Source organism: Theropithecus gelada, chromosome 6 (genome assembly GCF_003255815.1).
Source record: "Theropithecus gelada isolate Dixy chromosome 6, Tgel_1.0, whole genome shotgun sequence".
NCBI classification, from domain to species: Eukaryota; Metazoa; Chordata; class Mammalia; order Primates; family Cercopithecidae; genus Theropithecus; species Theropithecus gelada.
In genome coordinates, this window is record NC_037673.1 from 13914937 (window position 1) to 13942729 (window position 27793).

Below are 27793 nucleotides of genomic sequence, written 5' to 3' on the forward strand. Positions count from 1 at the left end.
TGCTTGTGCACACAATGTAGTTCATGCTGAACACCAGATTCCTTCTGGAAGTCTGGAATTCTGATCCATGCTAAGCACAGTGTATGACCAGACCCAGTAAGAACCTTGGGCCCTGAGTCTCTAATAGGTTTCCCTGGGCAGAAACATTGCACAGAGGGGACAGTGAGCTCCAGGTAAGCCTCACAGGAGGGAGAAAGCATGAGGAAGCCTGGACAGGGACTCCCCAGACACCACCTGTCTTTGTTCCTTGTGATTCGGCTGCATCTCTTAACTATGTCAGGGCAGTGCAACTACGTGCTGAGTTCCATGAGTCCTCCTAGTGGGGGTGGTCTTGGAGACCCCGACACACCGTATTAAAATCATGATCGCGGAGTCCTTATCCTCAGGATGCCCACTGGGAATATTGTAAATGACGCTAACATGACATGCCTGAAGGGGCACTTCGTGGAGCGCTGCTCCAAGGAGCTTGCTCCTGGCACAGGGAAGAAAGTGTCCCATTTGCAAATGTGTTGGAGAAATAATGAGCTAGGGAAAGTTAAATGAAGGGCCAGGCGCAGTGGCTCACACCTGTAATCCCAGCACTTTGGGAAGGCGAGGTGGGCAGGTTGCCTGAGCTCAGGAGTTTGAGACCAGCCTGGGCAATACGGTGAAACCCCATCTCTGCTAAAATACAAAAAATTAGGCAGGCGTGGCAGCATGTGCCTGTAGTCCCAGCTTCTCTGGAAGCTGAGGCAAGAGAATTGCTCGAACCCAGGAGGCAGAGGTTGCAGTGAGCCGAGTTCACATCACTGCACTCCAGCTTGGGCAACAGAACAAGACTCCACCTCTCTCAAAAAAAAAAAAGTTAAACGGAGATCTTCTGAGGGCCTTTATCTTAATCTGTTAATGTGTAGTGGATCTGTAAGCACAGCCTTCATCCTAAGCAGTTTGCACTCACTCCCTGCCTCTCTCAGGATTCCCAGCAATGGTTCCAGAATTGTGTGCTATAGAACACCAGTTTGGGAAACCCCCCTCACCAAAAATGTTTAAAGAAGAAATTTTGTCTAGAAGCTGTTCAAAACAATTCTTTTGTTAATTAACCCTAGCTGATGAGAAGCACTTCTGCAAGACAGCTCTATCCTTCATTAAAAAATGGAAAAATGAGGCCGGGCACAGTGGCTCACGCCTGTAATCCCAGCACTTTGGGAGGCCGAGGCGGGCAGATCACGAGGTCAGGAGATAGAGACCATCCTGGCAAACATGGTGAAACCCCGTCTCTACTAAAAATACAAAAAATTAGCTGGGCACGGTGGCGGGCGCCTGTAGTCCCAGCTACTTGGGAGGCTGAGGCAGGAGAATGGCGTGAACCCGGGAGGCGGAGCTTGCAGTGAGCTGAGATCCTGCCACTGCACTCCAGCCTGGGCGACAGAGCGAGACTCCGTCTCAAAAAAAAAGGAAAAATTCCAAGTGTGTTCTATGGCAATTTCTTTCCTACTGATCTGAAATGATGTGCTCCTCATAGCTAAGTGACTGTTTACTTACATACATTTCTCTTCATTGGCTAATTATTGTCAGAAGATTTCATGTTTGAATCACATCTATCACAGAGCATTGCAAGTAGAAAAATCTAATTTAAACTTCAAAAAAGTGACCTTTATAGGAAAATGAATCACCAAAAAACTTTAAACAAAAAAATCAAGCCTTTAATGACCTTTGTCATTTGGAGAAACTCTTCACAGGTAAGCGGCTCTGCCTGGGGAAGCTGACAAAGAGGCGTGCTGCTCATTTCTTCTAGAATGGCATCAATGCGGAACTCAATCAAATCATTGACCCTGTCAAGCAGCAACTCCAGGTCCTCTTCGGGAAAAAATAAAAGTAAATAAAAGAAATTAAGTAAAGCATTTTGTTTTTTAAAAACATCAACACTTGATTAAATGACAGTAGTAAAATCAGCTTTAAAGATTCACAGTTACATGTGTCCCCCCAATTCCCACTGTTTCACACTTGGTTGTTGCTAATAAAATATCCAAATTGTTAACTCTCTAATACTAATATTCTGTAGGGAGAAGAGAAAGTCTATCTTGGTAGCCCGTTCTAATTTACGATAATTCTTATTATGAAGTTTTAATACATTTTATAAATGCCTCCTTAGGGAATTTTAGCCAATTTCCTTTTGTTTTGTTTCCTGGGGCCATCATTCCTTCTCTGTGACCAGTTTCTCAGCCCCTGCCTGCCTAACTCTCACTCATACTTGAAGATCTGGCTCAAGTGCATTTCCCCTCAGAGGCCCTGGGTGAATCCGTGTGCATTAGAGTGGTCCCTCCTTCTGTAAAACCACAAATGGAACAGCCTTCCATCTCTGCAGATTGTCTACCCATGTGTCTTATCTTCTTTAGAATTCGTATTTTTTTATCCTTACATCTTCAACATTTAACCCAGTGCCTATTCCACAAGAAGTGTTCAACAAATTTTACTAAAGTGAAAGTTCCCTAATTTTTCTTTCACTGTAAATATCACAGGGTACAATTATTTTTAGTTATGCTGAAGTAATATTGAATGCTAAGTTCAACTGATGCAAAGGCCAACTCTGAAGCAAACTAACAACAACTGCACATCAAAAGTAGGAAGGATCACTAACGGATATCCATCTAAGAGTAATACATTTTTCAACAATGCCATACAGTAAGATTTCTCTTTTTCTAATACTCCTTTCTCCTGGAAAATAAAGTTGAAATTGAATACAGGAAAGTCAATGTTACATACCAATGATGTATCAGAGATGTAAACACTTCCTTAAATAAATACCTTTATTTCCTAAAGAATAAAAGCCTAAAAGTTTTCTATTGTTTCTAAGCTAATTATTAAAGAGACTACTCAACATACCAAATAGTTCTGCCTGGTAAATTGATTCAATACCAAAAGAGAGCCAACACTTTCATTTAAGTGTGTGTGAGCAATACAATTCTCTACTCTTTCTAACAGACTGCTTCATCTTTAAGGACATCTGTGTTAAACTGAAAAAAAATAGTCCCCAAGGATGTCCACATCCTAATCTCCTATGTGTGTTACCTTTTATGGCAAAAGAGATTTTGCAGATGTGATCAAGTTAAGGATCATGTTATGTGCAGAGTGTCCCAGATTATCTATATTCTCTTAAATGCATGATGCAAATGACAACCTGTAAGTAGGACTGGCTCACTAATCCAATAAAAATCCAACTGCTCTTGAGATTTTACATAGTTTTCTCGCAAAGAAACTTAATCTTTGTTCTATTTTAGTTCCTTAAATTACAAAAAGAAAAACATAATAGAAAACAAGAACAAGAAGTTTCTCTAGAAACTAACTCGTTAGCTTGTCTCCAGCTAACATTCTAATAAAACATCCAAATTGTTAGTACTCTAATACTAACGTTCTAAAGGAAGGATGTTACTAAATTCTACCTTGGTCGCCTGCTCTAATTTGATTATGATAACTCTCATTATGAAGTTGTTACACATTTCATAAGTTCCTCCTTAGGAAATTTTAGCCAATTTCCTCTTGTTTTATTTCCTGGGGAGAAATATTTATTTTGGAAGAAATATTAATTTAGAGCAAGGAAATTGGGTTCTAAACTCATTGTTACACCTCTGTAACATTAAAAGCCATTTATTTAGCATCTCTGGCTTGATATTCATTCATATTCAAAAACTCCATTATCATTTGTTTTTGAGTCCAGCTCCCAATCTGTAAAGCACAACAAAGGTGAGGTATGGGCTCAACCATAATTTCTCACTCTACTCCCCTCCAACCCAGTACTTCTCAAATATTCCTAAATATAAAGCACCTGGCTATTTAAATAGTTGGACCTTCTGGAACCTAAGGAAAGTACAGTGAAAACCTCCTGAAAAGACAAGCTCTTGACAATTTAGATTATAAATAGACTAGGTACTATGTTAACAGCCATAAATACCAGAACAAGAGAGAGACCTGAGGGGCAGAGTGGGGGAGAGAGAGAGAGGATAAAAGGAGGCATCATGAGAGCTATCTAAAAGGGAAGCCCAGGAAGAAGTATCCAGAAATAAGGTAATGGGCTTGAGGGGTAGGATTGGGGTTACAATGATAAAAGAAAATGAAGAGAGACTAACTATATAAAATTATTGCAATTATGAATCTGCAAGTACATGGGTGTCTACTACACACCCAACAGAGAATAACACAAAACAAGTATGAAAATGAAACAGCCTGGATTTAATTATTTCACATTGCATTCATAAATCATAACACCATTTTGTACCCCATCTATTTTTCCCCACGCAACTCCCTCTTCACAGAATCCACAAATCTATACCATTATAAATTATCAGTTTACAATAAAAAGTTAAAAAATTCAACAGCCTTATGTTCAGGCCCTTTGCAGTCTGTTTAAGGAGAAAGATGAACTGTACTAAACCATTAGAAGACAACCAAAATATCAAGTCTGTGGTCCCAAATGTGAACCCAACAGGAGGTCGCAGAAAGAAGTGGTCACAGGAGGCAGAGTCATCAGAGTAGGCTTCTGGGGGCAAGACTTACTCTGAGCTATAAGAGCGGGGAGGCCTGGGCCATAAAGAGGAGAGGGTGTAAGACACTGGCTAGGAAAGGAGAATAGCAATGTCTAAGTCTTTCTGAGAGAAAAAAAAAAAAAAAAAATTACCATGTTCCAAACTGTGCTACACTGTCTGCCACAGAAGATCTATAAGGTGTTAATGTGTCCTCCTGGAAGACAGTCAAGGAATTCTGGGAAATACCACACACAAAAGGCCACTTTTGGAGAGCTAATGGACACGGGCATGTTAAAGGCTCTGAAAAGTCATCCAGCAAAGAAACCTGTCCAACTGCTCCTCCTGGATTTCTCAGACATATTTGAGGCCTTCTTTGCAACATACCTGTACACATTCCAGAAAATCGCATTTTGTGGAATATACTACCTTACATATATTTTAGACTATTATATCTTTTTTTAATGAAAATTGTGTTAGTTTAAATGTTTCCCATTTATCCTGTTGTTCAGCACTGTACCCTATCCAAATCTCTACATCTTTCAAATCAAGCTCTCAAAATATACTAACCTATTTATATAAAAAGCTGAATAACTCTAAAGATACTTTAAATCCTAATATCCAAAAATACAAATAAATGAAAATATGTGGTTAATCTCTGGGGATAAAATTAAATAGTGAATATTTATAGTTTCCAGGAAATTACTGAATTCACATGCTTCGGAACAATTCCTTATGAAACAGCTTAAGAATAACACTCCCCATTTCATTATTTATATCTCCATATTTATAAGAAATTATACAACAGATGTTAGGAACTCAGCCTTTAGAATTCAGAGATAGTAATTATTCAGGCAGACTTACTGATCTTTGCAAAAGTGTTTTCTAAATATGTCTCAATATTCAGTGATGTCCAGGTCAGTGCAGCCAAGCCGGGTTGGAGAGCTTCATCCACTTTGGCCAAGTGAGGGACAATCAGTTGCTCAATGGCAGAAGGGATTTTTGACTTCACTCTCTGATATTCGGCTAGCATCATCTGCAATGAAATTGGTGGTAAGTAATCAATGAATATCTCACTTCTAATGTCTGTTAATATCTCATGTTTTATACAAAATGACTACTTTTATTTAGGGTCAAACTGTAGGGCTCTAATAGCCTGGCAGGTAGAGTAGCCAAAACAATAAAAAGAAAAGAAGACAAGGACTCTCTCCATAATTACAAATTCCCAATCCAAAAAAATACAACTGAAGATGAACGAGAATTTAAGACTAAGAGTGCCTTACCTCCTACACAGCCTAAAAAGGAAGAAAACCTAAGGCCAATAATTTTTCTAAACCATGCAGAGACACGGGTATGGTACCTTCCCCTGCTCATCACCAGTCTTGTTTGTTCCTCTTTGTACACTGGTACGACACACGTGTTGCTCCTCTGGGAACCTCTTGCAGACCACACCTATCACCCAAAACATCTGGGTCACCAGAGGTCTACCTCAGTCCTTTGCTAGGATTATAGGCCAAATCTTGTTGCCAAGACCCAAAGCACACGGGGAACAGTGTTGATTTCAACTAGTGTCACGGCTTTGAATTTCATCCAGATGCAGAAACAAACACATTTACATCTCCAGCCCAGATCTCACTCCTGAAAGTCTAGATTCACAAGTGGCAGCAGCCTCCCAAAGTTTCCACATCAATATGTAACAGATATTTCAAACTTAATAAGTCCCAAACTGAAAGTTTGTTCTTTTCCCAAAACCTCTTTCCAGCGCATCCTCCAACTCAGCTGATAGTGACTTTATCCTTCCAGTCCACAGGTCAAAACCCAGAGTCATCCTTGATTCCTCTTTCACTCTCATGCACACAGGTAATCCATTAGGATACCTTGTTTGCTGTCTAAACTGTATCTAGACTTATTGGGAGGGTGAGTGGAAGCAGAGAGACAACGGTAGACCATCCCAATAATTTAGGTAGGAGCCAATGATGGCAGTAACTGCAAATGTGGAAAGCAAGTCAGATTCTGCTTCCACTCACCCTCCCAATAAGTCTATGTACAGTTTAGCAGCAAAAATGATCCTTTCAAAATGAGAATTCAGATCATGTTACTCCTCTTCTCACATGGTTACACAGCCTCCCATTTAATTCAGGGCCACAAACCTTTATACAAAGGACTTGGCTAGGTGCTTGGTCTAGAAAGATCTACCCGATTTTATCCCATTAATTCTCTTATCTCATCTCCAAACACTCTTTCCCTCTCTTACCTGCACTTGCCTGACTGTCTTCCTTTCTGATCCTGAGACTCAGGGCCTTTGCACCTCCTTCAAATAATTACTCAAATTATACTTTCTCAATTATACCCGTCCTAACTACCTGTTTAAGCTTATAAACCACCACCAAACCCACTCACACATTTTATCGCCCTTTTTTATCCATAATAACTATCACTTTATTACAACAGACTATATTAATTTGCCTACTTAAACAGTGTTTATTTTCTGTCTCACCCAATTAGACTGTAAGTTCTACAAGGACAAGAATTTTGTCTGCTTTGTGAGCAGACAAAATTTTGTGAGCCTGAACCTGAACCAGTGACTGGCACATAGGAGATAATAAATCAATATCTATCAAACTAATTAGTTGTTATCGGAAGGACTTTTCATCTGAAATGGACATTCTCATCCTTCATTGAAATGTACATAATGTTGAACTGTGTCAGTATTATTTATAGAATGTCAAACTGTATCAATATTTTGTTCATATGTGACCATGTCAATATTAATAATCATTAATTATAAGAAACTAACTTTAATGAGCCTCATAAATACAGTTGGTATTAAGACCATCTATGTGCATGTTGGTATTACCTTGATAATAGATTAATGTTTTCCAAACTGTTCTGCCTGGAGTACTAGACCAAAGAGATTCTGTAAGAAAAATGGCCCTTTGATAGATAAATTTTTAAAATGCTGCATACAATATCTCCCCTTTTGAGTGATCACAGCTAATATTAATGATTCTTAGAAACCTGCTTAAGGAAGTAAGAAGCCTTGCAAGGCTTTGAAAATTTTGTTAAACTCAGTATTTCCCAAGTGGACCTCATAATCCTTTCCTCATATAATGTTTTTCCACAATTTCTATAAGATTCTTTCAATGTCCATAAAAGCCGCTTTAGGAAAGTCTAAATTTTCTGGTTCTATTAGCAGCCACTTACACATTTCCTGAAACTTGTATCCACTGCTTGTCTTTTTTCAATGTCCACCAGTTATTCTATCTGGAAGCAGTTCTTAGAATCTGCTTCTAGCAGGCATTCTACTTCCCACCTTTAATCCCAGAAGGTATTACTCAACTGATTGGACAAAAGAGAAACCCAGGCTTAGAAGGTGAAGTCATTTACCCAAAGATAATGATTTGAATCCAGATTAAATTGGCTTCAGAACCTATATTTGTAACTATTAGCCTGTACTTGGTCTTTTCTTTCTAGTTAAACCGTCTTCCAAGGAATAGATGAAGAAACAAATTCTCAGTTACTTTGGCATATCTGCAGAAACCTGAAAGCTCTATCAAATATTCAACACAATAACTCTGCAACACTTCAGATGGTCCCCTAAACCTGCCAATAGATCTGCTTTGACCTGCTACTCATGTTGAGCAGGAACTTTTAACTCTCAACCTCCAAGATAATAAATATTAACCAGATGATAATTTACTCCCTTGAATTGTCATTTAAAACATTCTTTGATCCTCCTCCCTTCATGGGGTGGGGACCATATCCCCTTTCTTTGAATCTGGGTAGGTTTACAGTCCAACAGAGTATAACAGAGATGATGCTATGAGACACCTGAGGCTATTATAAAGACCATGTGGCTTCTTTATTGTTCACTGTAGTGCTTGTTCTTGAAACCCTGAGCTGCCATATAAGAAATTCTACTAGCCAGAGGCCTCCATACTGGAAGGCCACGTATAGATATGCCTGTTCACAGGAAAGAAACAGACACTAGAAGAGCCCTTCTTGGACCTTAAAGTTTGACCATCTGCCAGCTGAATACCAATAAACAACCTTTGTCAACAATACATGGAACAGAAGAATCATCTAGCCAAGCCCCGCTCAAGTTGTTTACCCATAAAGTCATGATATGGTTATTGCAAACCCTTCAATGTGCTTACAAGTGTTTGTTGCCTGAAACAGACAACTGAAACAACAACTCTGCAAATCAAGTTAAATTATCAGTAATTTCATAATCGTATAATTATGGTTTCTTAGTAAAAATATGATTTTCTTTATGAATATGTAAATTGACTAAGTAAGTTTCCTAATGTGAAACAGTCTAAAAGGATATCTCCCAACATGCGGACTGGTATTTTATGAGTCTACATTTGAGGAACATCTGTCTATTGCCAATACAACTTTTTAATATGACATGAAGTGGTGGGAAGACAGTGCACTACAGGTCTGGGTTCTGGTCTTACTTCTGCCACTTTCTAGCTATCAGACCTTTGCTAAATCTTTTTAACTTCTCTCAGCCACAGTTTTTTCATCTATGCAATAAAATAATAGCATTCTATCCTACTTACCTAACATGGTGGTAGAAAAGATCAAATGAGAAAATGAGCACGAAGATGGTTTTAAATGTAAAATAGAATGCAAGTGCATGGACTTAGTATTGTCATGTGATGTTAACCACTATGAAATTTTAACAATGGTTTCCACGTTGTCAGAGTCCATGGCTGCATCTCTGATCTCACCTTTTTCATCCCCTGGGTAGCAGCATTTGTCACTGGTGACCAGTCCCTCTCTCTGTAGCCTTTTCATACCCTTGGCTTCCTTTGTTTTTTGTTTGTTTGTTTTTTGAGACAGATCTCGCTCTGTCATCCAGGCTGGAGTGCAGTGGCGCAATCTCAGCTCACTGCAACCTCTGCCTCCTGATTCAAGAGATTCTCCTGCCTCGGCCTTCCAAGTAGCTGAAATTACAGGCACATGCCACCATGTTCGGCTAATTTTTGTATTTTTAATAGAGATGGAGTTTCACCATGTTGGCCAGGCTGGTCTCGAACTCCTGACCTCAGGTGATCTGCCGGTCTCAGCCTCTCAAAATGCTAGGATTACAGGCGTGAGCCACCGCGCCCTGCCATCCTTGGTTTCCTTGACACTTGGTTTATTCCCAGCTCAAAGGTCAATCCTCTGTTTTATGTGCACATCTGTCTTCTTCTTTCAGATCTGTTAATATTGGAACAACCCAATGCTTGGTCCAGTGGCCCTCCATTCTTCTCTGTGTGTATTCTCTCCCCTAACAGATCTCATCCAGGACAATGACACTAAATAAAAATCATATTCTGATAACTCTCAGAAGTATGCCTCCAACTTTGGCTTCTCCACTGAACTCGAGACTTACATATCCAACTGCATGGACAACATTGCCACTTGGCTGTCTAGAAACTATCTTATACTCAGTTGGGAACTACTGATTCCCTCCTGCTGCCCCAAATACACTACTTCCGGTTCTTGCCATCTCCATAAATTGAACTTACAGTCAGGGCCCCTGCATGGTATTGTGCAAGTTATAAAGAACACAGCCTACACAGCACTCTATGGCACTCCTACTTGAATTCATTGAATTGCTCACACCAACAGCACAGGAATCATTCCCAAGTTCTCTCCTAACCTGACTGTTGACATAACTCTAAATTCTCCGAACAACTCTGCTGCCATCCTAGTTCAAGCTCTCATCTTCATCCAGGGCCAGTGCAACATTCCACAGACTGGCTTCCCACTGATACCTTTGTCCCCCTTAACATCCACTTTCCACCCAGCAGTAAGAATAACTTTTATTATAAAAAGAGATTGTGCCTTTTTCAGTGGCTCAAAATCCTCCAATGGTTTCCTGGTACACTCAAAAGAAAACCCAAGCTTCTCAACTTGGCCTGCAAGACCTGAAACGGCCTGGTCCCAGCCAACTCTGCAGCCGCACCCCATGGCACTGTCCCCTCAGTCACTCCCTTCATCCTGGCCACTTTCTGCTCCTTGAATATGACACATCGCCATATTTTTTTACAATACATTCCAGAGCTAGCCAAGAAAGGGGGAAAAAAATAAAAGTAATATACCTTCATGTTACTGAAGTTCCTTTTGTATCTATCTCGTTTCTGGAAGAGGGAAGCTGCCAATGGAGAGACTTCCAGACCCATCTGGGCCATGCACTCTGTTTCTCTAAATAAGATTAATATCTGAGGGTCAAAGTTTACAAACAATTCCCCTGTGCCTGAGGCCTTCACCAACAATGAAGCCTCAAGACCTACATGAATTTCTTCAATCTGTGGGAAGAAACCAACATCACTACTATTAGAAAGTTCAATTCATACAGAGTATCTGGCTCAGCTATCTCTGGGTATAAGGATCATTAAGTGTTGTTCCATGGATTTGAGTTTCCTAAATTAAGAGCAGTAAGATCACTCATTCTTCTCCTAAATCCCATCTCATAAAATAGCCTTCAAGTTCTTGGTGGTGACGTTGGGCAGTCAATTCAATAAAACCTTTCAATGACTCTCACACTGATAAATAAGTGGACACTGCAACAGTAGTGACGTCTCAAAAGCCATTTAGCTACTTGATACCTTCATGCCTACTCTATTATTCTTCCTAATAAAAGTTTCATAAAACCTCCTAAACTCAGTTTTTACTTATCTAGAAAACCAATGAACACAGCTATGGAGCCATCGCATCCTGACAACCTACAAAGAAATACAGGTATTGGTAGGATATGCTATGATTAACCAGTTGTACAACCAAAGAAAATGTGAGACTTTGTTTAACAGATGTACTGGTGTTTACTGACACATTTAGGATCTGAATGAATTTTAAAAAGGAAGATATCCTAATAGATTGGGCATAGCAACCAATAGACAAGACCTTCTCACTTTGGAGTTTGTAAATTAAATTAAAAATGGGGTTCTGTTACCTGGCTTGTGATTTTTTTTCAAACCTAATAATTATTTTTCTTTGTGGACATATTACACTCTGAATGCTTAGATTCAACCCATCTGCCTTACAAAATACCTACAAATCCAACTTTCTACAGAAACAACACTGTCAAACGCTAAAGGAGGGGTTCCCATGATTCCAACAATGGGAAGAGTATAAATTTAGGGACTCACTTGCCGAAGCCACGCCCTGTGGAAGAGGACCTCAAACTCCAGGAGGACCTTGGCCATCCTGTTGTAACTGCGAATTATAGGTTTGGCTTCTGCCGTGCTTAGCACAGTTGGGTGCTGCTGGAAAAGCTGCATGGGCTGCTGAATCCTGTGAAAGAGCTGGCGGGCCCACAAAATCTTTCCAGCGATGGGAGGCTGGTTTCGAGCCAGAGGAGGGTCGTATTTCTGCTTTGTATACAGCTTTGAAATCATATCAATGTCAGCCCCATAGTTCTCAAGGGTAAGTCGATATTTGTCATCAATACCAAGATTAGGTATATTCAACCTGATTTTTTTTTTAAAAAAAGTTAAAAGTTTGAATTAATGGAATAAAATAAAATAAGTAAAATACACAATAAAAATAGTAATCTCATTTATTAATATTTATTTTTTAAAATGCTAATGGAAAAGAATGAGATATTTATGTGGAATATTAAAAGAACAAAAATAAAACTCATCCATAAAATGTTGGCAAAACTACTAACTTGGGAAGACTTTTTTCAAATTATCTATACATTAGGAAACATTCTTATAGGCAGTCACAAGGTACTTCAAAGCTAAGAGTATTCTCTATTTGCAGAAATAAAATAAATCCTGAATCCTTAAAAGGATTCTGAAAAACTTAAAAACTATGACCTTGTAACCCAAATTGCCAAGAGAGTTTTTCCTTTCCATCAGAATATGAAATAATAATAGGAATAACAACAATAAAAGCTAAACTATCCCAATTTTAGAAAATAGACAATTTCTTGAAACTTTTACCTTTCAAATTTCTTCAACATTCTTAGAGCTTGATTTGTGTTTTGAATCTTCTCAAATGTAACATCCATGAACTTCTGCAACTCGTTCTAAAATATAATAAAATCTGGTGATGAACAACAGAATTGGGAATTTACTGTTTAGCAACAAGATAAAAGAGCTTTCCATTCTCTGCAAACACATATAATATGGAACAAAATGGAACCGAAAATTGAATGAGCTTAAAAGAAAAATAAATGCCCAGAGGCCAGAAACAAAAAGACTTGAAAGCCAGGGCAGCCATGGGAGTTGGCACCACGTCAGGTTCCATAGGTATTGGGCCAGACACAGAGCCTGGGGGGTGGCATTGGGGCCTTATCAGAATATGGGGAGAGGGGCTATGGGGTCCTAACACTCTCAACAAATCCTGCAGAAAGCTGGGATCCTTGACGTGCTGCCCAGTACATGCAAAGGGAATTGATTCACAAGTTGGGAAAGCTGCAAAGAGGCTTGACATCTGCCCAAACCCTTGGAGAGTTGGGAAAAAAGTCACCCTACAATAGGGTTCCCATACTTTCTCATCACAACTACTCACTTCTACCACTGGAATGCCAAAGCACCCATAGACAGTGCACAAACAAATGGGCACGGCACTGTTTGGCTCTTGGACATAGTTTGCTGACCCCTGCCCTAGAGGAACTGAAATCCCACATGTGTGCCACACCTAGATAAGGAGTCCATGAAATGCAAGGGATATAACCCAAGACATTAACATAAAAGCTAGTCTGGGAAAGTAAAACCACTAGGACCACAGCAGAATTCAGGAAAAGTCACTCTATAGAAACACTTTCAAAGCCCAGGGCCAAAAGATTGCTACAGGGAAAAATAAATAAATACGTAACTTCTAAAGAAGCTCACAAACTTTCTGAAAACCCCACGAGAAAATGATCTTTGAGAGAAAAGGAGCAGAATGCACAAACAGAATTAGTAACCAAGAACTAGAAATGACAGAGCAGTCTAAAGGAGACTATGAAATAAAGTATATTTAAAATGATTAAAGAGTAAAGAGGAAACAGAAATCATAAAAAGAACAGAACAGAATAACATAAGAGCACTCAGATTTTTAAAAACAAAATTTAGACATATAAAGGGGAACATAATTACACTTCAAAATACAATAGATGCAAATTGTAAACACCTGAAAAGAAAAATGATGAACTACAAGACTGTTTTCAAATAAAATCACCCAAAGTATAGCCGAGAAATAAAGAAATGGAAAAATACAAAAAAAGATGTTAACAAACATGGAAGTTAGAAAAAGAAGGTGTAACATATGTCTATTGGAAATCTTGGAAGACGAACCTAAAGTATTTAAAATAATAAAGGCTGAGTATTCTCCACAATTAAAAAAAGACTTAGTCCTCAAATGGAGGAAGCACATCAAACTCTGAACAAGAGAAATATGTTTTAATCACACCTAAAACTCACATAAAGATGCCAAAGGTAAAGAGAAAAACAATATTAAAAGAAAATATTAATATTAAAAGAGAAAAATATTAAAATCACAAAAGGGAGAAATCAAATTATCTATAAAGCAATAACTATTTGATAGCAAATACCTTGTTGAGAACAATAGCTGACAAAAATCAATGAAAAAAGATCTTCTAAGGGCTGAAGGAAAATAACACCCAAACTAAAATCACATATAAAACGAGAATAAAGTTCAAGACTTAGGGAAACTTTATAGGCATTTGGGTGTAAAGACTGGAAGAGTTTACCACTAACAGACTCTTGTTAAAACTAAAGGATATACTTCTTTAAGAACAATAATGAACCCAAAAAGAGGGAGAGATACAATTAGATTACTAATGAGATGTAAGAATAAGCAAAGCAATCTGTAAATATGTTGCTACATTTAATTAGCTATTAGTAACAACAAGTTTGAAAAGTTGAGCAGCAAAGGTAAAACTAAAATTCAAGACAACCATAGCATGATTGAGAGGTAGGCTGATAAAACAAACTTTTTAAAGTCAGGTATATATGCTAAAACCACCAAAAATATAAATACAACATTAAAAATATAAATAGAAGAGGAATAAAGAGAATAACAAAATGTAATCAACAAAATATAAAAAGAAAGAAGTCAAAGAAAAAAGCTCACCTCATTGAAAATTCAAAATAGATTGTAGAAGTAATTCTAACTACACTAGAAACAACACTCAATGTAAATGGCTTAAACTTGCAATTAAAGGAAAGGGTCTCAGCTATTTTTTATATATACATATATAAATTATATAGAGCGATATGGATTATATATGGGTATTATATATAAAAATTATAGATATATGTATGATAGATACATGGATTTTATATATATGGGGATTATATATGTGCATGTATTGAATTATATATAAGGATACTATATATAAATTATAGATATATGGATTATATATATATAGGATTCTATGTATGTGGATTGCATGTGTGTGTGTGTATTATATGTATATAATCCAACCATTGCTCTTTTAAAGAGACATGTTTAAAATATAATAATAAAGAAATAGTAGGCCAGGTACAGTGGCTCGTGCCTTTAATCCCAGAACATTGGGAGGCCAAGGTGGGCAGATCCCTTGACCCCAGAAGTTTGAAACCAGCCTGGGCAACATGGCAAAACCCTGACTCTACAAAAAATACAAAAACTAGCTGGGCATGGTGGCGTGCCCCTGTAGTCTCAACTACTCAGGAGGCTGAGGTGGGATGATCATTTGAGCCCAGCAGATCGGGGCTGCCATGAGCCAAGATCACACCACTGTGCTCCAGCCTGGGTGACAGAGCAAGACCCTGTTTCAAAAAAAACAGAAAATGAAAGAAGGAAAGAAATAGTAGGAAGTAAAAGAATAGAAAAAATGTTTATTTTAGGTAAATAATAACCAAAAGAAAGTTGAAGTAGCCATATAAATAATTCACAAAATTGATTGTAAGACAAAAAGCCTCACTGAAGATAAATATGGTCATAATTTAGTGTTAATGGGAACAATTTCTTTGGTAGATATGCCAATTTCGAGTCTGTGTTTAACCAACTGAATCAAAATACATGCACAGATTCTTAGAAACCCATGGATCAAGCATGCTATGGTTTGAATGTCCTCTCCAAAACTCCTGTTGAAATTTAATTGCCATCGTGATGATATTAAGAGGCGGCACTGCTAAGAGGTTATTAGGCCTTGAGGGCTCTGCTCCCATTGGTGGATTAATGTTATCACAGGAGTGGGTTGTTATAAAAACGAGCTCAACCCTCTCTTGCTTTCTCAGGCTCTCTCGCTCTTCACCTTTCTGCCATGCAGCAAGAAGGCCCTCACCAGATGCAGCCGCCTCAACTTTGGACTTCTCAGTCTCCCGAACTGTAAGAAATAAATTTCTTTTCTTTATAAATCACCCAGTCTGCAGTTCTGTTATAGCAACACAAAAAGAACTCAGACAAAGAAGATCAAAAGATATTCAGTATACCACTACAAATATTAGAATGGTCAAAATCTAGTACACTGAAAACACCAAACGCTGGTGAGGCTGTGGAGCAACAAGAACTCTAACTCATTGCCAGTGGGAATGCAAAATGGTATGGCCATGTTGGAAGACAGTTTGGTGGTTTCTCACAAAACTAAAAACGCTCATACTATATGATCCAGCAATCATACTTCTTGGTACTCACCCAAAGAAGTTAAAAACTTATATCCACACAAAAATCTACACACCAATGTTTATAGCAGCTTTATTCATAGTTGTCAAAACTTGGAAGCAACCAAGATGTCTTTCAGTGTGTGACTGGATAAACTGTGGTACATCACAACTGAATAATGGAATATTATTCCACGCTAAAAAGAAATGAGCTATCCAGCCATGAAAAGGCATGAAGAAAATACAAACACATATTACTAAATAAAAGAAGCCAATCTAAAAGGGCATATTCTGTATGCTTCCGACTAGATGGAAAAGGCAAAACTACAAAGACAGTAAAAAGATAGTAGCTGCTGGGAGAGGGAAGGATGAATAGGTGGAGCACAGGGGACTTTTCGGGTAGGAAAACACTTTGCATGATATTATCACGGTGGATGCACATCCTTATATATTTGTCCAAACCCATAGAATGTATAACACCAAGAGTGAGCCCTAATGTAAACTGTGGACTTTAGATAATAATGATGTGTCAATTTAGGTTCATCAGTTGTAACAAATGAACCACCCTATTGGGGGATGTTCATAATGGGGGAGTCTATGCATTCTGGGGGAGTGTAGGGGGAATATAGGAAATCTCTGTACTTCCTCTCAATTTTGCTGCGAATCTAAAACTTCTCTTTAAAAAATATTTAATAAGGGCCTAAAATATTTGAATAACCCAATTAAAAGTGTGATATAGTGACATCGGAAGACCCCAAATCCCGACAGAAAACACTACTCTTTTCAAGTACACATGGAACATCTGCAAATCTTAACTATGAACTAGGCCACGGAGGACATCTCAGTAAATACCAAAATACTGACATAAAGTATTCCATGTTCTCACATCAAAATATAATAATCTAAGTCAAAATAAAATAAGAGCCCATAGAGTATAATAAAAAGCCAAAAATGCTTTTAAATAATCCATGAGCAAAATAACAAATCATAATGAAAATGATGTGATACTTTAAACTCAACAACAACATATGTACTACATATTAAAATTTGTAAGAAACAGCAATAGTGACACTTTGTGGAAAAGATATAGACTTTCATGCCCCTATTTTAAAGAGAAAAAGAAAAGAAATTGAAATTAATGAGCTACGCTGCCAGTGGAAGAAAGGTAAAAATAATAAATCCAAAGAAAGAAGAAAAAAACGTTTTAAAGCAAAATGTAATAAAATTAAAAACAAAGAAACAAGAGACAAGATTAACATCTCCAAAGCTGCTCTTTGGGGAAAATAATAATACAGACTAACCTTTGGCAAAATTAAGCAAGAGCAGTGGGGTGAATGCAATTTCACACCGAAAGCATCTGTCAGATCAGAATCTAGCAGAATGAGGCCAGGCATGGTGGCTCACGACAGTAATTCCAGCACTCTGGGAGGCCAAGGCAGGTGGATCACTTGAGGTCAGGAGTTTGAGACCTGTCTGGCCAACATGGTGAAACCCCATCTCTACTAAAAATACAAAAAATTAGCCGGGTGTGGTGGAGCATGCCTGTATGGGTGGTCGTTAGGGGTTCTTCTGAGAACGTCACACATCTTACACTATCATGTAACTGTGACCCTACCCCGCAAAAAAATTGCACCAAAAAACTAAGCACAATTTATTCTTTGTGTATCCTAAGCTTTAGTGCAGAGCTATAATTAAAATCTAAATTTAGTTAAATAAAACATAGAAAAATTATTTCCTTATTTTATATTTCATGCTTCAAGACAAAGTGAACAACTTTTTTTCAACTTACCAGTCAGAAGTTTTAATTAAGTCCTTGCAAACTTGAAGAGACATTAATTGAAGTAGTATTAAAATGAGGAGACTAGTTTGATATGCAATAAGAATTAGTACCTAAAGGGGTTTGATTTCAGTAATGTTAGGTCAGAAGTAATACAGTAAGACAACCAGCTGGCAATATCCAGACCACCGCAGGAGACACTACCTGTGGAGGAGACGGAGCTATTGGCAGGGTGGGGAATGGGTAAGCTGCAAATCTCCTGCCTGATACAGCAAAGCTCCAAAACGGAAAGATCTGGAAGCCTATTACAATATTTCCTTGCCCTCAATAGTTTCAGCTACTTCTACTGGAAGTATATGTATTTTTTAAGTGACATTATTTCTTCTGCTAAGTCCACATCCTAGGATGAAAAAATGTTCTTGCATTAAAAAACAGCACAGTTAGCCTACCTAAATATCTACATTTTTTCACTACATAAAAAAACTCTATTTATAAATTATGAAAACTAGAGCATTTATAACCCTTCCACTGCCTCCCTCTCCTTCAGAAAACAGTAAATCTCTACTGAGCCCTAACAGTTTTTCTGGTTTTTCCTTGCCTTTCTACCCTATGGTTTCGCAAAGGCCTGGGCTGAACTCTTTGTCAACACGTAAGACCTAGACTTAATTTTCTTGTTCTGAGCCTTGGTCCATCCTTACAGTTTGTGGGATCTGGGTTGTGGAATCTTCATATTTGTCTTCCCATTAGTAGGGGTCTCAGCTCCCACTAAGTTTTCTTTTAACTCAGTTTGCCACCTCAACACCCATCCTTTACTAAGTAGTGCCTTCTCCATCTGCTGGGATCAGCATGCTTCTAGACTTCCAATAGCCCACTTGGTTCCAACATGCTGCCCTCTTTGACCTGTTAGTACCAGCACAAACCCTAAATCTGGAGAGGATTCCAGGCTGTGATCCCTTTGACAGGGGAGCCCTGGACACCACCCTGATCCAAATCACTCATGAAGTCTTACACTCGAGATGCCACTGTTGCTGAGTCTCTCCAAGACCCCAGGATGCATCACCGCCTTTACTCCATCCAGAGTCGTGGGAAGGTATTTTTGCCCCAGTTTTATAAAGGTGAGGGCTGAATTCATGAATGGGTGAGTATTTAAAGAGACACTGCAGAACAATTAGTTAAGAGAAAGAGAACGGACAAAGGAATAAAGAAGTATAAGTCAAAGAAAAACTCATTGGCAAACCAAAGACAGAAGTGAACAATTTCTGAGGTGGAAGACAAGACGGATAACAGTGTTGAATTTCTTTTAAGAAGGCTGAGTAGAATGGGGACTAATACAGTAGTCCCCTCTTACCTTCAGGAATATGTTCCAAAACCCCCAGTGGGTGACTGAAACCAAACCCTATATATACTATGTTTTTGCCTGTACATACATACAAACATAATGATGTTTAATTTACAAAATAGGCAGAGTAAGAGATGAGCAACAATAACTAATAATAAAATAGCACAATTTTTAACAATATACTATAATAAAAGTTATGTGAATGTGGCCTCTCTCTCAAAATATCTTATTGTGCTATACTCACCTATTTTCAGACCACAGCTGACCCTGGGTAGTTGAAACCATGGAAAATATAACCACAAAAACATCTTTCTAGCATCAACCACAGCCTCCTCCTCTCTGAAGGCTTTCCTAACCCCAGCCAAGCAGAAGTATCAGATTATCTTTTCCTAGTTTCACATTATCAAATCCTATGTAATGTTTCGCAGGCCTGATCTCCCAATACATTTTTGTAGGCCTTGAGCTATGTCTCTTTATTTTTGAATCCTCACTTTTTCATATAGTATCAGAGTAGCATTCTTTCATAACTAGCCACTTTAGCCCCATTTGCCCTTTTTTAAATGCTAAATTCATTACTCTGTTCTTATGTATGTGCTTATATTTTAATCATTTCACCATCTGCCTCCTTTCTGACTATGAGCTGCGAAGGCATATCTACTTGATTTATTTCTATATTCATAACCTACAGCATAGAAGTGTAATACATAATTGCTGTATAGCAAATGCTTGTTTCATTGCAATAAATCTACATCTTCTTATTTACATATGGGAATAAAACATGATCCCTGCATTTGAGGTGCTCACCATCTATGCTACAGAAGTACCACGTGGTCAGACACTGCTGGGGAAACACAGGTGAATATCAGAATCTGCCATTATTCATCAATCTCCATCAAAAAGAGACCAAGATCCACTATCCTTATGTCTGAATCTGCCCCCAAAAGAATTCACTGCTTAAATTATTATAGGCACTCTTCCTTCCCATCAAATGAAGACTGCTGCATGCCACAATGGTTAAAAAAGTTGAATTCTAAAGCCAGATTGCCTGGATTTCACCCCAACTCCACCCCTTCTTATGCCTGTGTTGGGCAAACCACTTCACCTCACAGTGAAGTTTGCCAGTTTCCCCCTCTGCAAAATGAGAGTAACAAGAGCACCTACTTGACAGGATTGGTATGATTATTAAATGAATTAACACATACAAAGTGCTTAGAACAGTACCTGGCACATAGAATTAGCTAGCTTTGTTACGAGTCATTCTAACACTGAACTCACTCCTCCCAAGGTGTCTCCTTTTACTCTGAAGTGCACACATTTAATGCAAATCAGAAACCCTGGGAAAGAAGAAATAGAGTGGCTATTTTCCTCTTATAGTTAGAAAGATAGACATTTGCACCTCACTGGGATGAGAAAATGTCTGCATATTCATTATGGTAGATACCTGTTGTGTGTCTTCCCATCTTACCCTCCCTGACTCCCCTTTCCTGATAATAAACATTCCCAATGACCCAGCGGATCCCATCCTGCCTGTGTCCACCACAGGATCTCACAATTGAGAGGCCCAGTACTAGGCACCTCACCAGAACTGGCCAGCCTAACCCCTTCCTCGGGAATCTGGAGCTGGCCTGGTCCTGTGAAACAGCCTCAGAAGCTGCTGATGCCATAAACTGCTCATGTGAGCTGCAAGGCAAGACGGCTGGTCTGCAGTGAGCAGTGAAAGAAGGAAGAGAGAAAGGGGTTGAACGACCAAGCAGGGCCCAGATGCTGAGCTGGTCCTGGCGCCACCGTTACTAAGGCCAGTGGCAACCAGGCCTTGGAATCTGCCAGACATTGCTGACCATTTGCCTGAGCTACCTCTGGTCATAATCATTGCTACACAGTGACAAATGGAAATAAGCATCTATATTCTAATCATGCCGCAATGTTCAACAGAAGATGAAAGTTAACTTTCTCAGAACTTCAATGGAAGACATGTAGAAGTCTCATACACATCATTAGCCAAAGCTATATTTATGACCCTTTAATCCATGAAAAACAGCCTTCAATTATTAATCTGAAATCATGAAACACAGGCTGAGGTTGCTATCGGTCACCTCCATGATGAAGACACCTCTGCCTTCTGAATGGGTAATGATTAACAGCATTATACAGAAAGGAAAAAATAAACACACGACTGTCAACAGGAATTGTATTATACAACCTACATGAAGGTCATTAGTCTGCTTGCAAAACTCTTCATAATCTTGGTCAAAATCCATTTTCCGCTGGTCTAAGAAATTGTATTCCTTTTTCTTTATGGTTGCCACAATGCCCTGAAATATTATGAGATAAATTAGATAGTATTTCAATATTCTTAAATTACCTAACTAAATATGACCCTTAAATGTAGAGCCTATACAATAATTGCCAAAAAAAATAAGTTTAAAGGAAGCTTCATTTTTTTACTCACATTGTTTCATGCTTATTATTTTATAGGCAGTATAAGGTTGCCATACTGCATTCAAAGAAATCACTTGAACAGCATTTTCATGAAGTTTTATGTATTTTTGAAAATATAAAATAAAATAAAAGTCACATCTGAAAATTGGGAAAGGTTTTTTTCACTAAAATTGTATTGTTAATCATATCTGAAATAAATTTTTAAAGCCCAGAGTAGAATTTACCAAAATATTTTGTGTTGAATAGTTTAAATCTTCTCAGAAAATAAATAAGGCTTTCACAGAACACAAACAACATAGGAAGAAAATAAATTATGTTATATCTACAGATGAGTTACTATCTTCCAAGCCCCAAACGTCTTAAAAATGTCAAACCGGAATCCACCACTTAAAACCTCTCTAAAATTAATTGCTGCCTACTGCCCTGCAAAGCTGCAGCCTGTGACTAGGAAAGTACAAACTAGGAAGTTCGTCTCCTTGAAAATACTATTATCAGAAGCTTTGTTTGCTTTGAATAATGAGCTATAATGCTCTGTGATTCTTCTTAACCAGGTACTAAGCCATTCTCAAACTCAGGTGCCCACATTGTTGACAGAAGCATATAATTTTTATGAAGAATATTGGGCCTCCTTCTTCTACAATCTCCTCTTCAAAGTCACTTCCATTTAAACATCAAATCTCTCAATAGACAAAAGTGTATAAACAGCATAACTTCTTGAATCAAGTTTACTAGATAAAACAACCTACTCTTTCATGTTGCATAACTACAAAATTAGTTCTATTTAGAAATTGTGTGTGTGTGTATATATACATATACTTTTTTATATAACATGCATATGCATGGAATGTTATATAAAATATACATACACACACAATATATACATGCATGGAATGACACAATGTCTAGGATTTACAGTGCTGATGTTCCTTAATATCAAATGAATCAAAAGTATGTGTGTGTGTATGCGTATATATATATATACACACACACATACACATGTAGCTTTCTAAAAGAAGTATAGAAAAGCTACTACATTTTGATGTAGTAATTTTAAAGATTTGGGGACTTGAGAAAATCCCGCTCTATGATGGGATTTAATGGTCACTTAAGATTATTAAGTTAAATAAAGGAAATGATTAATCGTGACCTTTACAGCAATTATTCAAACTCGATCTACTTAATTATTGTCTTGACAGATATTTATTGCACGTCTACTATCTGTCAGTAAACTTAAAATGTTTCCTGCTATATAAAAATCTTTTCTTTTTCTCTCCCAAAACTTGGTATACTCAGGAAATAAAAAAGATTCCTTATATTGGTCTAAACTGTTAGAGTACAAAAATTAGTGTATACTGGTTAATTATATGATCCTTTTCAAATTCAAGTACCAAAAAACTTTAAGATTTAGTGTCAGCATCCCCAAAAAAAGAAAAAAATTGACTATGTCCATATTAAGAATTTAAAGCAAATTGTTTGTAAATTGCTTTTCTAACATCTTCAAAATGTTATTAGGTCACTATGCCCACTTTCAAAACTAAAATTAGTCACACAGATACCATGACAAGATAAAGCAGTTAAAAATCAAAATAATTAGGGAAGTCAGATCTAGAATAAAATCATGTCCTTTATATTTTTTAATATGGGTCCAAATAAAATGCTTAAATGCAGAGATAACTGAGTGCCACACAGTACCTGGTGTCGACTAATGCCTGACACAGTATAGTCTTCATTAAATATTTCTTGCATGAATAAATAAAATAATAAGTTACATTTAAACATTTTTCTTGTGCTACTAATGAAGATGCTTTTTTAATGGTGATTAATTTTAGACTATTGGAAAGTCATTCTTATAACCACACACCTGAAAAGAACATATTAGCACCATTACACAATTCTCAAATAAATCTAATTTCTTTATGGTTAAAAGGCCATGAGATTATTTATATTTTACATTACAGATGGATGATTTGAATCATTCTAAACACTGTTATTTGCATAAAATATTGAAGTTTAGTTGTGGATTATGGTAGAAAATATAGCTTGAAAGTACAAGACCTGGTATTTAGTGACCATGTCTTCCAGCCCTTCGATTGTGGAATCTTGCAGGACTGAATACGTCTTGAGGGTTGTAAAGATGTCTATTATCTTGCCAAGGCGTCGGTGAAAAGTTTCAAATTTTCCAAAAATATACATCTCACTAAAATCAAATTGTTTTGCATTTGGATTTTGTTTAAGCTTTTGTTTTGTCTTGTGAAAGCAGTGCTGGTATTCCTTAAAATCAAAAGAAAAATATACAAAAATATACAACAAAGGGAACAAGAAATTTTATTTTTTTAAGTGAAGGCAACAGAAAAATTAGGATGGAATTATAAGCCTTTTCATAGTTTCATGCCTTTGCATGTACTCACTCATCAGCCTGGAAATCATCTTTTCACCTCCTCTAATCTAGCAATTCCAGATTCTAATTGGGTTACTCATGATGCAACTCAAAGGTGTGGCCTTCCCATCTTGGTCCCACGGTTTTGGTAATAGCATCCTTCTGTGACTCTCTCTCCATTCATCTTTAAGACGCTTAAGGAAAACTACCTCATATTAGTTGTCTTTGTATCTCTAGTACTTACTGTGGTATCAGGACATAGTAGGCTACCAAGAAGGGTAAAAAAAAAAGTGAATAAATTTCCTGGGAAGGTATATTAACATTCCATTTTCTTAATAGTTAAGAATCACTGTTCTTTTTAGCAACCAAAGATGTAATAATTACAAAATGATTTAAGATGGTCTCAGCAAAAATAAGACAAAAATAATAGAACCTCTAAATACTAAACTAACCATTACCTGTTTCAGTTTAATCGCAGATAGTATTTTTTCTACAACAACATCCTGTGGCTGGGTCCAGATGGAAGCGGTTCCATTATTGGTAATATAGGCTTTACATGCAGATATAATCTGATTTGTCACCTGGGATTTTCCAATAAAATGATGTTAAGCACATAAAACAGCCATGGATTGTAAACTGAACTAGAAGGTCCCTAACTCTTCCACTTCTCAGAGTTCACCATCTTCTAACTTGAGGTTGGGTTTATTTCTTTTTCCATCACAGATGCAATCAACCAATAACCCTTTGATATTGTCAAAATCATTTGTGAAATCGCAGAGTTGGAAGCACCATGGAAAATCAACAATTTGGGCCACCTTGTTTATGCAGGATGAATGTCTTAACCAACCACGGAATGCTTCATTTCCTTCCCTAAAAACTGATGAGTTTCCACAAATCTCCTTAGGTAACCTGCTCTAAATATCTAACTCACAGTTTACTAGCACCATGTAAAATACTGCCAATCCTGATCTTTTCATGTGACCAAGATCAGCAATGGAAATGTCAAAAGGAGAAGGCCACAGAGAGAAGGAAAGCTAATGTGCAAAACCACTAACATTTTATTCATCTCTCCAAACTTTACAAAAATCCTCAGAAATATATTAATTTTTTGCATAAAGCACAAGGAAAATTAAAATGACTATGCTGTATCCATGGAATGATATGATGCCCAGGATTTACAGTGCAAGGGGTGGGGGTATAGGTGAAACAAGATCAGCCATGCGTGGATATCTGCTGAATCTAGGTGATATGTACATGGCATTATAGTACACAATTCTCTCTCCTTTTGTACCTAATTCAATATTTCCATAATGAAAGGTTTTCCATAATTAAATGGTGGTTTCATTATTTTATGCTAAATCATGTTTTGCAAATAATATGTATAAAATATAAATTAATAACACAAATTTACTTTTGGGCGTCATTTACTCAGGGAATACTCCCGCAACCCTAACATATAATTTTAAAGTATAAGGAAGTTGGGAGGGAATTTTGCAGTCATTCCTCCTGTCTACCTGAACTACCTATATGAGAGGAGGAAAAAGTTTCCCATTGAGCTCTTAAGGCTGGATGTCTTTATTCCCAGGAAGAACTGTGCTTCCTACTGCGTTAGTATTCAGAACACAAATCTTCATGAGTCAAAAACTCTTCTATTTTAATACAACATTTAAGATTTTTGCTTTGATAATGAAAAAGTCATTTACTTCTTAGAGACTATTCAGAATGAGAATAGCAACAGTGCTTACCATAAACACTTACGAGTTAGGACATAAGGTTTAAGCATCGTTATGTTTTTTGGCAGAATCATTATAATTGCTTTATAGATTCCTAGAACATTGCAAGTGGCTTTTATTACCATGATTACTGTTCTAATAACACCAAGTAAACAACTGTGGCATCAAATAAATTTGGAACAGTGGCATATGAAATATGAAACAAGAGATAGTCAGTTAAATATAGCTTTTCTTAATTAAAATTTACCCAGTAGGAATACATGATGTACTAAACCACATAGGGAAAGAAATCTTTTTTCATTTGTATTATATAAATAATAAAATATTTATCATAATAATTACTTTGGGAAATAATGCTTTATGATTTGCTAGAATCAACCTCTGACATAAATTGAATTCTATCTCTATTGATAGTCTAAGCCTTTTTAAAATTTTAAGATACATGCATATTGAACTGAGCCAAGATGGTAATTTTTAATTATCAAAAAATTGATCATTGGTAAAGAAATACAAATGAACATGAACTCTACATCATGCACTTACCTTTACAAACAGAGATGTGATCTTCTCAGAAGTGTTATAGTAATGAGAGATATTATAGATCATTTTAATTGCATTTATAAGTGTAGGAATAGCATCCATCATGGAAAGCTAAAAGATACCATCAAAGTTTTCAGAAAAAAATCATCAAATTCAGCAAAATTCTAATAGACTAACCATTCCATCTAATTAAAATAAAGTTTAAGAGATTTCTATTAAAGATTTTAAAATACTATCTAATGCTTTACATGAAAATAATATATTTAATATGAATTTTATTATATTAGTCATATATGGTTAATCAAATTTTATTTCAATGGAAGAAACATTGACCTGCTGTTAATGACAAGCAACAGCGAGTTACCTGTTAACTATTATTAAGGATGAACTGTTAATAACAGTTAATGTTGTAATAAGTAAAAGCAGGCACTTCCTAAAGCTAAAAGATTAAAAGAAAAATCACCAGCTAATGATTTTTCCTACAGTTCTTTGAGATATATAGTTCAGAATGCCCTTTGCAATATTTAATGGAAAATGTAACATGCAATAAATGTTTTAAAATATAACATCTCATATACATCTTCAACAGATAGGAGATAGACTGTTTAGAGAAATAGATATAGAAATATAGGTATCTGTGTGTATGTGTATATACATATATATATATATATATAATTTTCTTGAAAATAAAGTTTCTAAGACCTTTCCAATGAACTGTAATATCGATGAACCAAAATTCAATATTCAGTTCAGCTAGTGCAAAAAGAGTTATCTATAGACTGAAAGAGTAGAAATCCTTAACTCACCGGATCACTGCTGTACAAAGGGTCACAACATTTTTCAAGTGTATACAAATATTTCACATTGTCCTTCGCTTCATTAGTTGCATCAGTGATTCGAATATCCACCTCCCGCCAAGTCTAAGCACAATACAGAAAACCAATTTTAATGCAATTATTCATAGAGGAACTTCCAACATAACCGCTGCTAACAGTCACTACAAGTCCATTAGGCCAGACTTTCTGTGCATCTCACATAAAACTGAATCCAGAGAGGCGAGAGATATTGCTATGCTGGAAAGCAATTTAAAACTTTTGACTAAATTTTTTAAAGCATATCTTCGAGGGCTTCTCATATAAAATCTGTGCCATGACTATCCCAGAGCACCAAGAGGACAGCACCTCCCTTTAAACTCACACCTTTTCCCCTGCACCAGACCCATTTGATACCTCGCTACCATATTTTCTATCTTTCCTCTATTCTAACCTGAACTCCCTTCCTATATCCCTATACATTTATCCTTTAATGTAGTAATTGTTTATTATCTGCCAACCATATGCCAGTACTGTGCTATGAGCTAGGAACTTAGAAAAGGAAAGATAATCTAAAAGTGAGAGAAGTAAAAGGAAATTATTTAGCATGTCAATACATTCCATTGACTCCATGGAAGTCCGACTGATAGTATTTCTGAACTGTATTGCAAGGCCTACCTCTGCTATTT

At 37.0% G+C, this 27793-nt stretch overlaps 1 protein-coding gene across 1 annotated transcript in view; it reads right to left on the reverse strand.

Moving 5' to 3' along the window:
* The window catches only part of DNAH5 (dynein axonemal heavy chain 5), a 252364-nt gene that overhangs the window by 197540 nt on the left and 27031 nt on the right, over positions 1–27793 (reverse strand). The window contains exons 8-17 of the mRNA XM_025388138.1: positions 27099–27212; positions 26296–26403; positions 24478–24600; positions 23698–23913; positions 21408–21515; positions 12437–12522; positions 11639–11960; positions 10592–10798; positions 5361–5532; positions 1691–1836 (exon numbers count right to left, since the gene is read on the reverse strand). Of these exons, the coding sequence (XP_025243923.1) occupies positions 1691–1836; positions 5361–5532; positions 10592–10798; positions 11639–11960; positions 12437–12522; positions 21408–21515; positions 23698–23913; positions 24478–24600; positions 26296–26403; positions 27099–27212 (1602 nt within the window). The remainder of the gene's footprint in view (positions 1–1690; positions 1837–5360; positions 5533–10591; positions 10799–11638; positions 11961–12436; positions 12523–21407; positions 21516–23697; positions 23914–24477; positions 24601–26295; positions 26404–27098; positions 27213–27793) is intronic.